The sequence below is a fragment of the Haliaeetus albicilla genome, chromosome 9, assembly GCF_947461875.1.
Source record: "Haliaeetus albicilla chromosome 9, bHalAlb1.1, whole genome shotgun sequence".
Classification (NCBI taxonomy): Eukaryota; Metazoa; Chordata; class Aves; order Accipitriformes; family Accipitridae; genus Haliaeetus; species Haliaeetus albicilla.
The window spans coordinates 4229507-4242187 of record NC_091491.1 but is presented as its reverse complement, the minus strand read 5'-3'; the positions used below and the strand labels follow the sequence as shown (position 1 = coordinate 4242187).

Genomic DNA, 12681 nt, shown 5'->3' with positions numbered 1-12681 from the left:
GCGTACTGCAGGATGGGTGCTGGGACACCCTCAGTGGCCCCGTGTCCTTCCCTGTGCCCGGTGCTCCTTCCCGTGCTGAGCTTCGGCCGCCAGCACAAACGGCCATTGCTGGGCACGTGCTTAGCTGCTCTGCCCAACGGGTTTGGCAGAATTTCGGGTGGGAACTCAAACTCTTGCCGATGGCCCAAGAAATTCCTCCGCTAAAACAAAGCTTCTGAGCATCGTGGCTCCGTTTCTTATCTTGCATGGGGGAGTCAGAGCCTAAAATTCAAGTGCTCTTCGTTTTCCTTAAAAGCAATTCCCCAGCCCTCTTTTTCCTTTTCTCCGTCTTCATGGTTGGAGATACTGGCAAAGGAGATTTTATTTATCCTGAGCCAAGTTTAGATGGGACTTTGTGCAAACCAGCCACAAGGTAGAAAAATCCATCTTTTATTTTAATTCCTTGCTTGGATTTTCTTCTTTTCAAACACTGGATATTTAATCAAGTAGAAGGGTGCAAGGGTGGGAAATGTTGCATCTTCTCATTTAGATACCCGCTGAATTGTGTCCTCGCTGCCTGGCTGGGGAGGGATCTTTGGTTTATATGAGGAGGGATGGATGGGCTGGGGTCCCTGGTGGCTGGGGCTCACCAAGGATTTTTTTATTTTGGTGTGGGTTGAGCTGTTTCTCCTCTGTGAGCTTCTCCATAACACCAGTGGCAATGGCCCTTCACCCTCCCGGTGCCGCTTCCCGCAGGAAGCATCTCCCATGCCGTGTATTGTCCTGCCTTCAGTGCTTCGCTTTACCTGTCCATCATCTCGGCAAAATATCTCCTTCTCGGCCAGGAAAAGCTGACTTCAAAGCTGCGGGGACGCTGGCTTTCCTTGCGCTAATCAGGCGAGGTTCCTGCAAGGCGGCTGTTGGTAGTTGAAAGAGCATGAGTGATGCTCCCCTCGGTCTGGGAGGTGATTGTTCCCCGGGTGCCTCCTTGGTGCTGAGATTCACGGAGGGGCAGGGAACGCGATTGCAAAGTCTCTTTAATGTACAAATAACGGCGGAGATCAAAGCTGCTGCCAACCTTCGCCTCCCTGCTGCCTGGGGAGCGTGTGATGCAGCGGAAAAGGTGGAAAAAGCACTGAAAAATCTTCCCTGCCCACCTGGGCTCGTGGTGGGACGTGTCCAGCATGGGTTGGTGGGTCGGTGTTGGCACGGGGCACTCTGCCAGTGCCTGCAGCCCTCCTGCGGGAACGAGTAGCATTTGCCTCGTTGCAGGGGCTGGAGTAGGGGTATCCTCTGCCTCCTGGAGCACGGAGTAACGGATCCCCTCTTGCCCAAGACCCCCAGCCCCACGCTGTGCCCCGACGGGCAGCCCCTCATCCCCCTGCAGCCTCGTCCGAGCTGGTCGAGAGACTTTGCTGTGACAGACCCAAGCCCCAGGAGCCCTTGGGGTTCTCCTCCCCAAGCAGGGCCACCCCCAGGGGAGAAGGAGAGGTGAAGGCAGCCCAGCTAATTGCGCTGGCGAGCAGGATTTTGTTAATGAATCAACCCCCTCAAAAAAACAGCAGATACTTCAGATTTCATGAAACACAGCAGGTGGGAGGATCTTGAAAGGTCTCATCCATTCATTGAATTAAATATCCTTGAGTCTAGCCCAAGGCTTAATAGCAGTGAAACCACCCACCATCCTGAGAGAAGGCAAATTCAGAGCTGCTTGAAAGATGCTGGACTCGGAGGGCTGGGATGGCTGGGCTTGGGGGCAGGTTCCCTGTCAGCACCAGGGGTAAATCCCACCCTGCAGTCCCCACTCCCACTCCCCGTCCGCAGTCTGAGCGTGGCCGTGCCGCAGCAGCTCGGCCGCAGTCTCCGGTGGTGGGAAGCCGGGGTGCATGACGGGGGCAGGCAGAGAAATGCTGCAGGGAAATTGGAATAGGCAGAATACAATCGCCTACATTAAAATAATACATGTAATATGCAATAAATAGATTGTATTCATAATAAATATCAGAGCTGGCCAGATATTGAATACAATTATTCATATCCAGATATATTGGCGAAGTGATGCATTATTCATATGATACTCGGCTGGCCCACGAATGCCAGGAATTCTTTGTTTAATCATGTGTTTGACAAACATCATGACTCATTAAATACGTTATTCAGAAAATAGTATTTGATCAGGTCTAATAGGCATACTGCAGACACTTAGAGATTTGGGGTCCCAAATTGCTTTACTCCAGAAGCGCTGAATGAGGTTTGCTCCAGAACTGCAGGCACACTCATAATTTCATCTAACTTCTACTGTGGTTTCTGCGCTCAGACTTTGAGGCATTTTGTGATGGAGCCCAGCACCGAATCCTCCTTTTAGTTTTAGGAGAGCTGGACAGTCCCAGGACACTGCCCTTTTCTGTTTTCTCTCCTTGCCAGGCGTTGCCTGTCCTTAAGCGAAGCAGGCATCACCTGTGCATCTGCTCCTCCATCAAGAGCCCAAGTTGCTATAGGGACCATAAGGGATCTTAGATACAGGAGATGCGTCTTCAGGCTCCGCTACCTATTACATGCATGTGCGTTGTGGAAAAGGGGCCTCGTTGACCCCCGTTCTCCCCTTTCCACAATGGGAAAGAGGCCAGAGGAACACGTGTGTGAGCAGAAGTCGTGAGTCAGCCGAGCGGGGTTGCTTGAGCTGTGCGGTGAGTCAGGACTGTAACCCAGGAGCCCGGGCTGAGTAGGAGGGAGAATAAGTTTAATGAGCAGTGATTGTTCACTTGCTGCGTAGTTTTCTTCCAAGGTGGTTTCCACAGCCCTCGACTTAAAGATCAGGACCCCTCAGTGGAAGTTGTCAAATCAAAAGCTGAGCTCGAGGGATTGGGTTTAATAAAGAGAGGCGAGAGAGGGGTGATGTTCGAGTTAAAGGGCTCAGGGTGGCAGGTGAACGTGGCTGCCAGAAGCGTCTCCTGCTGTTTGTCATGGAGCTGATTTTCCAACCCAAGGCAGAAAAATTCCATCACATCGATTTCTTGTAATAAAATTCAAGCTGGTGTAATTGCATTACGCCTGCTTCCAAAGGGAGGGCTGGGGCCGGAGCTGCCTTCTCATCTGACTCACGCCCGCTGCCTTCACTTACGGGGCCGGTGCGCTGCCAGCCTGCCCGAGTTAAAAATACCGTCCCGGTGAAGATGAACCGCAGACAGCCAGAGGGACTGGGGTTCGGGAGCCGAGTCGGAGGGAGTGGGAGGGCTGACACGAAACTCTGCATCTGAGCCACCTCTGGTCATCACACACAGATGGGCACAAAATGCAGGGACTCACCTGAGAGGTTGCCAGAGATGCCAGAGGGAAAAACGGGGCTGGGAGAGACCTGGCGGTGTCTCCGGCTCCGTCGCGCTGCTTTGGAGACGGTGGCAGTTCCCAGGTCTTGCAGATGTGCCAAAAACTGCCTCCCAAGGCACCCGCTTCTGCACAAACACCTTAACTAGCATGGGATGTCAGCAGGGACAAAGAAGACGGCCATCGTCCCGGCGCTGTGCCAGGCTGGGCTGCTTCCATCACGCAGCACCCGGGGGTCTTCCCCAGGGCGCTGTCGGTCCCACGGGACAAAGGGGACGTGAGTTCTGCGGCAGGCGGGGGCTTGCGGACCCTGACGCTGCCCCGATTTGTCACCTTTCTCCTTTGGGGAAGGGTTTGCCCTTCGGTGGGCTGCAGCTCAGGCAGATGTGGTTTGGTTACTGGGCTGTGCGGTGCAGGGAGGGCAGGAGCCGTCCCTGGGGGGGGCACGCAGGGGCTTGCAGCTGCCTGGGGCTGAGCTGAAGGTCTCTGAGCGGTGACAGGCTGCACAGGAGCTGGCATTCTCCGAGCAGCTTGCTAAGGTTGGGCTTCCCATGTCCCCGTGGGCAGTGAAACGGGGCTCTCCAGCTTCTCCCAGTGCGACGCTGGAGATAGTGTCCCTGCCACCACCACTGAAGTTTTCCAGCTGTTTCCTTCCTGAGCTTCTGCCCATCCTGGATGGTTCTAGGGCTTCACAGCAAGTAAGACATTGCATTCAGTAGCTTGTTGTGCTTCTGGGGCATATCTAGACATTGTCGGGGGAAGATCTTGTTATTCATGTTCTTAAGAGGTAAAACCGGCGCCAAACCCTGCCTCCCCCGAGCGTGCAGGAGACGGCACTGCTCTGCAATTGCCGGCTGTAAAAATAGACCCCTGGCTGTCAGCTCCTTGTGAGGGCCACGCTCCTCTCCTCTTCAGCCCAGCTTTCGTAACTGCGCGCTCGCTTTCCCTCCCCAGAGCTTTGGCCAGATGGGTGTGGGGTTGCACACGCCTGGCAAGTGCCGCTTCTTGTCTGGAGCTGCCGCTGCTCCTTTTTCGGTTTTGTTCTTTAAAAGAGAGGCGAGAGGAGGAATAGAAATAGGAAATATTGTGGCTGCGTTTAAGATTCTCTTTGAGGATTTTACTGTTGCGGTGGGGTGGTTTTGTTCGCGGGTATCTATAGTAACGCTGCATCCAGCTATGGTTTTCTGGAGAGCAGCATTCCCTGGGTTCCTGCTTGTATTATTTTTTTCCAAACCCCCTTCGTCTGCCACTCCCCAGCCCTGACAGTCCTTGTGCCGTGCAACTGAGCCGTCCCTGTGGCTCCCTTGTTGCCTTTTTATTCGATTGTGAGCATGAGGGTGGTCAAACCATCCATGGACAAACCATCCATGGACAAACCATCCATGGATTAACAGTCCAGGCACTGTGCAGGCCAGAGGTGGGCTGTGCAATTAGTTACTCTGAGGCAGGATCCCAGGGCACTATTTGTCTTTTTAATTACTTTTACCCCTTCCTGAGTAGGTTCTGTTTGTCAAAACTTGGCAAGGCGGACCACGGTCCCTGGAGGCAGAGATGCTGCCTGTGAGAAAAGGGCACCAATGGGAGTGGGTGAAAGAGAGAAAAAATCAGGCAGCAAAAGGATGAGAAGACACTGTAGGAAAATTTAAAAAAAGGGGAGAAAGGAGACAAGGGAAGGGAAACGCCTTTCCTCTATGGACGGGGATCCCAGCCGGTCCCTGCGTGGCTCCAGTGTGGGTGCGGGATGCTCCCTTCAGAGGGGGACGGGATGGCTTTCCTTGTCCCCAGCTCCAGGCAGTGCTGCTGGGGGATGACTAGTCCATCGCAAGGCAGCCACCACCCTCCTGGCCCCCTCTCTGGGATTTTAGGAGCTGCGAGCAGAGGCTCCCCGCAAGCGCTAACTTTATTCTTCTGTCATCTCTCCTGACGCCCAGAGCGGGCTGGGAAGCAGCAGAGAAATGACTCATTAGCTGCCAGCTCAGGGAAAGGCATTTATAGCTTTCAAGCGGAAAACAGCTTTCGCTCAGCATTGCCGTCACTGCCCTCGGATGCCGGCTGCCGGGATGCAGGGGTGCATCCCGGGACCCGGCCCTGCGCGGGACCCCGACGGGGCTGGGATAGCTTCACTTGGCTGAGGTGTGATGCCTTTCACAGACTGGGTTTGCAAATCCTTCCTGGTCTTGTCGGCGTGGTGGGAGAGGAGGTGGAGGACCCCCTCCATGTCCCAGACGGGGCAGCCAGGTCCCCAGCACCAGGAGACATGCCACGCTGGGAAAAGTGCCCGAGCTCCTTGGGTGGGGAGGGAAGGAGCCCCGCGGGGAGGCACGCTTCTGCCGGCCGTGCAGTCTGAGAGTGGGTTTAGGAAGAACCTCCTGCACCGGGCAGGATGCAGCTGGGCTGGTGGCGGCTCAGAATAGTTTTGCTTTAGTCACCGATGACTTTGATGTTTTAATGGAAGAGCCATTAGAACGCTTGAGGCCCCAGGTTGCTCTTCCGACAGCGCCTGGGCTGGGGCGTGTGTTAGACAAACCACTGCGGCACTGCAGGGTTGTGATGTTCAGCGTTCGGGACCATCTTCCCTAGAGGGACCCCGATCTCAGGGGGGGTTACAGCCATCCCGAGGGGTGCAGGAGCCCTGGCCAGGATGGGGTCTGAGCAGGAGACATAGCCGTGGTGGCTGTGGGGCCCAGCCGGGACGTGCAGGTAGCTCCTTATGAGTGGCTGTGTGTTGGAGCTGAGAGACACGGTGTAGCTCAGCCTCCACCTCCCGCATCCCTCTGCTTCCCTGAACCTGGCCCGTCCTCCATCCCGGCAGCCTTGGGACTCGGCTGCAGAGGTAAAGCAGACCAAGATGTTGGGTGTCACATTTAAACATCATGAGCTGCCCTCTCCGGGCTGTAGCAGCAGATTGATGCCCTCCAGCTGCCTGCAAAGGAGGTACCCAGTCACCGGCCTGGGGAACGGCGGCCTCGAAGTCATCCCCTTGCTGGGGGGACCTGCAGTGCGACGGGGCAGCCCCTTCCCTCGTGCCATCGCCTCCCCTCTCCCCGGTGGTCCTGCTCACCTTGTGCTTGTTGCAGGATCTCGGTCTGCGATGAGGACAAGTTCCGCCACAACGAGTTCATTGGGGAGACGCGGATCCCGCTGAAGAAACTGAAGCCCAACCAGACCAAAAACTTCAACATCTGCCTGGAGAAGCAGCTGCCGGTGAGTGGGGGGTTCGGAGCAGCGTCCCCCACCGTGGGCCCACGGATACAGCACCTTCTCCCTGCAGCATGTTGGAGCGTGGGGTAGTTTGACCCCTCGAACGTGATCAGGGATGGGGAGAGCATCCCTTGCGCCAGGGAGGTGGGTGTCCAACCGCAGCTGTGTCCCGGAGCAGCCTCCCGACTGGGTGCCTTCCCTCCTCCAGATAGATAAAACAGAGGATAAATCGCTGGAGGAGCGCGGCCGGATCCTCATCTCCCTCAAGTACAGCTCGCAGAAGCAGGCGTTGCTGGTGGGCATCATCCGCTGCGCCCACCTGGCCGCCATGGACGCCAACGGCTACTCCGACCCCTACGTCAAAACGTGAGTGCTGCTCTGGGGCTGCGCCGGGCTGGGCAAGAGGCTGCCGCTGCCAGCCCTCGGTGAAGCCGTGCTGCCCCCTCTTGCCTCTCCCTGCAGTGGAAATTAATTGATCTCATTAGGAGATGCAAATGAGGGCGTCACGGCGGCAGCTCGTATTCGCCTGGAGCGTGTTATTCCCCGGCGATTATTTTACAGCACTTCAGAGTAACGGGGGTGCAGGATCTGCCCGGTGGCGCGTGGCCGTGCCCGCCCTACACCGGGGCATCGTGTCGTCCCCGCCGGTTCGGCAGCAGTGCCGGTGAACCGGTGACCCGCTGCCAGGCTCCGCGCTGCGTGTCGGCACTGCCCTTGCTTGGGAGAGGGTCTGCGGCAAGGACGCAGCCCTGGGGACAGAATTGGTGGCCCAAAGCAGACAGGTATGGTCGGGTTTTGCTGATGGCATAGCCCCAGCCCGGCGGCTCGTGGGTCTCATCCAGAGGCACGGGGATGGGTATTCCCCAAGCAGGACGGTGCCTGTGCCCGACGGTCTTGCTCAGCACCTGCAGGCGCCTTTACTTTCCTTCCCAGCGATACCCCCAGCCTTTTCACTCTTTGAAGCCCGCACTGTCCCCTCCCAAGACGCAGGGGACGGGCAATTAATCGTCCCCTTCCCCAGGTCCCAAGGGAGAGGAGGCTCCCAGCCCAGCTCCCAGCCCAGCTCCCAGCCCGGCAGCGGGGCCACCACCCCGCGCTTTGGAAAGACTCTAATTAGAACATGTGTGTAATTAGGTCAGACAGCACTTTAATCGCAACCCGTGGCTCCAGGGCCCGGTTAACAGAGCCGAGGGCACATTTACAGGTCCCACTGACACTTTGCAATGTAAATGACTGGGAGTACCTTCCTTTTGAAAAATACCAGCAATATTAAAAAAAAAAAAAAGAGCCATTAAAATGACTGTAATGGGCTGCTGTGACTCAGCCTCATCCAAGTGATTCAGGGAAGTCAGTGTCATCCAGGGGCTACTAAGGGATACTGAGGAAGGTGATGGTTTGCTGACGCAGAGCTGGGCTGGCGCGGGGCCCTGCATTGCCGCAGCTCCTGTTTTTTTGCGTAGATGGCATTTTTTCAAACTTACTCTCTGCAAAGCAGAGAAGGAAGCCCCCCCTGCGCCCATCCCGTGTCCCTGTCCCCAGTGTGCTGACCCAAACTTTGGCACTTTCAGGGCCAGTAATGGAGTTTATCGGCAGCACACTTTCACCTTCCGATTTAATTGTTCTTTAGGAGTGGAGGTGTTTGCATAAAAATCCACTCGTGCTTTTTTAAATGCTCATCGGAGGCTGAGCCACTGAGGTAACAACTCCTGTTGTTGTACAGAGTTGTTCTGTAGGTGCCCCTTGTGCTATCTGCAGTAGATTGTATCTGCAGGGCTTGAATCAGAGCAGATAGACAAAGTGATGATTCTCGGTACAAGCCCTAATTTTTTAATTATGAGCAAGATCTGGAAAATGTAACAAGAAAGCAGAACTGATGTTTAAAGGAGCAGCACCAATACAAAACCACGATGAATTGACTTTGGCCTGGCCCAGATTTTGGACGCCCTCTCTTCTTGATGACACTTTAATCTTGTTTGATTCTCAGCCCTGCTGCTGCGCTGCAAAATATCTGCAGGAAACAGTGGGGCATGAAACTGCAGTGGCTGCACTTGCTCCTGTTCCCTCTTACAAACCTGCGTGTGGTTTCTGTCTCCTGGCAAGGCTCTGGATGAGCAGACCGGTCGCAGGGTCCCAGGTCTGGACTGGTTCTGGACTGGGAGCATTTGACTTTGGGAGCTGGGAACATGTGTGCGGTGCCAGTGTCCCCTAGGGACTGGAGATGGGATAATCGGTGCTCTCTGATGGCAGTCAGCGACTCGTCTTGTGCTAACGTGGGGAAATGCTGCTTCTTTCCAGCCATCTCCAGCATTTTGGCAGAGGAGGGGAAGAGGGAGCTGCAGGTTTGGGGGCCTGGGCAGCCCTGCCTGCCTTCCTTGCTGGGAGGGGGTACGGGACCTGTGTGCAATGATGCTGCCTTGGTTTCGTTGCAGTTACTTGAAGCCAGATGAGGACAAGAAATCAAAGCATAAGACAGCGGTGAAGAAGAAGACGCTGAACCCCGAGTTCAATGAGGTGGGTTTTCGCCGGTTGTGGTTCTCACCTAGGGGCTTTTCTCAGTCCTTGGACTTAAAAGGAGAAAAAAAAAAAACAACCCCAGTCTTTAGGTGAGGGATCAGGGTTGAGTTCCCCGTGGGTGGCAAAGGGCAACAGCCCGAGGAGGAGGATGGACAGCCCCAGCCGCCTCCCAGGGGTCCTGGCCCCTGCAGAAAGCCAGCACAGGTTCGTTCTGACTCTGTCTCTGCTCCCCAACAGGAGTTTTGCTATGAGATAAAGCATGGCGACCTGGCGAAAAAGACCTTGGAAGTCACAGTGTGGGACTATGATATCGGGAAATCAAACGATTTCATAGGTGAGTGGGGCACGCCAGAAAGTCTCTTTGACCTCTCTTTTTTTTTTTTTAATCTTCACCTTCTGTGCCTCTTCTTCTTTCATCTGCTGCTGTTCTGCACTTCTCCAGCCTCCCGGTTTGTTCTCCATCCCCACGTTCATTCTTGCTGGGTTTCTGTTCTGCTTTTATCCTTCTTCTGCACCTGAGCCTCCTCTCCACAGCTGGCCCTGCTGCTCCTCACTTCAGACATCCCCAGCGCAAGGAGCACCTGAGCAGGGAGAAAATGCGTCTTCCTCTCCCTTTCTGTTTTCAGATCTTTTCTTCTGAAGAAAAAGCAGGTTTAACAGGGAGGTTTCATTTATCCTTGCTGGATGTCTAGGCTTGTAGTGATTTTGTCACTGGTCACTGTGATTTATTGTTAACAAGTGCCCAGTATCTCTGACGGCCACTGCAACTGCAATGAGTCTCCCGTCCTCGGCACAAGAACAAGCTGCCCGGGGCAGGTCCCGGATCGCAACCGTGAGGGGCCGGGGAAGCCAGGCTGCGATTGCCCGTGTGTCACATCAGGTCGTGGCATTAAATGCCGCGAGAGCGGCTGCATGACCTGGCTCCGTCCAGTGTCCCTCGGCATCCTGTGCAGGGCTGATGCTCACCCCACACCTCTCCCTCTCTCTGTCTTTCTCTCAAGGTGGAGTCGTGTTAGGAATTAATGCCAAAGGCGAGCGGCTGAAGCACTGGTTCGACTGCCTGAAAAACAAGGACAAGAAAATCGAGCGCTGGCACACGCTAACGAACGAGCTGCCGGGGGCTGTCCTCAGCGACTGAGCGCCACGGGGCCGCTCCCCGGGTGGGCACAGCTCTGCCGGCCACAGCCTTTGGACTTCTCTCGTTTACGGCTTTGGATACGGGGGATCGTGGTACCGGGGCAGCCGGGAGAGCGGGACAGCCCGCGCCACGGCCTGGCTGCAGGGAAACCCTTCCCAGGGAACAAGGCAGCGGCGGTTTGCTCTGCTCAGCAGGTCCCGTCCCCCTAAGGCTTTTCCAAAATGCCTCTTCGCACCCCGACACAGTCTCGCACACACTCACGAGCGTGCACATGCATGCGCACACACGCACGTGTGCACACGCGCACGGACACCACACGCCTGCATGCACTGCAGTTCTGACTCCTAACTCTTTGCTATACTGAATTACCTTCTCGCTGCCTTGCAATTCAGTGGCAAAAATGAATGCATCAGTCTCCGTTCGTGTATCTAATATGAGCAAAAGGCGTCACTAAAACCCGGAGCTATTTTCTCAAGGCAATTGTGCCATATTTCTGGTGGTTTGTCAGTCTCTGTGGTTTAGGCCTAAACAGTCTTTTATGCATTTAAAGCTCCTCTGTTGGAATGATTGTGTCCCCTGATAACCTAGGAAGACTGTTTGCTTTTCTTCCAGAAATGTTGTGCTCGTCCTCTCCAGTAACCCACGTAAAGTTAGCCAGCAAGCTGAAAGCGCTGTGCAGACCACGGCTTCCCTCTCACGGTCCCCGGGATCGGGCGGCTTCACATTTGCAGAAGTGGGGGGCAAAATAAAAAGCTCAGCAAAGCCACCGGCCGTTCCTGCTTCCCAGGACCGGCAGCGAAGTCTCGCGCTGCACCCAGCAGCCGTTCTCCTAATGAACCCATGCCTTCCTGCCCGGAGCCACACAGCCAGGCTTCAGCATGGCTATTTTTCCAGCAAAGCCAGCTTTCAGGCTAAATTTTTCTATCACTTTTCCAATTCATGCCATTACCTAAAACCCAACTGAGGTGCTTTATGCTGTGAGCTGGTGGCGTGCAGCGAGCTGAGCCATGGGACCGAGCCGGCATCGTGTTTGCAGAGATGCTCAGCTCCGGCATGGCCATCAGGTTGATCCATTTTCTGCCTCGGACAGCGTCCAAACCAAATTTCTGTGTCCGGCGCAGTAATAATATGATAATATTATAATAATAATAATCCCAGCTCTCATCCTTTGTGACCCACCCTGGCCAGTCTCTGCATCCTCATCCCACGGGGTGCCGGCTCTTGTGCAAACGTGATGAAGTCGTGTTTGCACAAGAGCCGGTGCCCGGTGGGATGAGCTAAAACTTTCTGCGAAATGCTGCACCTTGCCAGAAATTTTTGAAGCCTTTAAACCGTCATTTCTTAGGAAGAGCTGCTGTTTCCCCATCGGTCTCAATTACTACAGCTTCTGAGCCCTGTAGCTGTGTATGCGTGCGTGCGCGTGTGTTGCCGACTTCTTTTTTTGGAAAGCAATCGGATCTCTGGAAACCTACATTTACTTTTCAAAGTGATGATCGTGTTACACCTTGTTTGATATGGGGGGAAATGAAAAAAACCAATGTTCTTAGGGGCTTTTTTAATAACTTAATATTTGTAATGCATTCTACAGATATGCATGGATTTTATTTGAATGCCAGCAGCGTGTCAAGTAGGATGTTCCCGGTAATCCTCTCTGTCTGTCACTGGTCCAGCACCTTAAAAACTGGTTTGGGTCTGAGCTTCCAGGAGAGCTACAGGCACGCCAGATCGGCTGTGCCTCCCTTTCCTTGCAAAGTTACTTTCAATCCACCGTTTGTTTAAGCACATCTTGCCATGAAACTGGTTTATGCCTGAGGTGGAGTAGGACATGATGTGGGGGGGGGTTCCTTCACTTTGTATCCCAGTCTTTTCTAAGCGGACGGTCCGTCCGTCCATCCCAGCTGCATGCAGAGTGGTGGTCGTCATGCCAGGCCTCGTGAAATGTTTGATACCGATGTTTTGCTACCATGTGAAGGCTGCAGAAACTGTCCTTACCTGCATCCTAAAAGACTTTTGTATTTCAGTATTATCTATCTGTGTACTTTTTGTCAGATTTGTTAATATTTATAACGAGACCCCCAAAATAAAAAGGGAAAAAAAAAAAAAAAAAGGTCGATGCCGGTGGCGCAGCTTTTGAATCTCCCCGCATCGGTACCACGGTGCGTGAGTTCGGTGTGTCACAGCACTTCTTGGATGGAGCAGGGAGTGACCCAGAGACGCGAGATAAAGAGCTGGGGCCTGGCGAGGACTCGGGGAGCAGGAGAAGGTTTTAAACCAGAGCATTGGGTGCTGCTTGGCTTTATTCTCCACTTTCCCATCTCTTGCTGCTGCAAAAAAAAAAAACCCAAAAAAACCAGCACTGTAACTGTGCTGGCTCCACGTCCCCTGCTTTCACCGGGGACCCCACTCCGTGTCAGCAGGGTGCTGTGAGGTTGCACAGGACCGTAAGCGCCGGCGGTGGAGGGTGGGAGGGAAATTGGTCAAGGGAGGATTAAAAAAAAAAAAAAAAAAAAAAAAAAAATCTCTGG

General features: G+C 54.4%; 1 protein-coding gene across 3 annotated transcripts in view; it reads left to right on the top strand.

The window, feature by feature from the left end:
* DOC2B (double C2 domain beta) overlaps positions 1–12263 on the top strand; it is a 38038-nt gene extending 25775 nt beyond the window's left edge. For all 3 annotated transcript variants that reach the window (XM_069791036.1, XM_069791035.1, XM_069791034.1), the window contains 5 exons: positions 6381–6507; positions 6713–6870; positions 8934–9015; positions 9256–9352; positions 10020–12263. In XM_069791036.1, the coding sequence (XP_069647137.1) occupies positions 6381–6507; positions 6713–6870; positions 8934–9015; positions 9256–9352; positions 10020–10156 (601 nt within the window). In that variant the 3' untranslated portion in view covers positions 10157–12263. The remainder of the gene's footprint in view (positions 1–6380; positions 6508–6712; positions 6871–8933; positions 9016–9255; positions 9353–10019) is intronic.
* Positions 12264–12681: the final 418 nt, after the last annotated feature.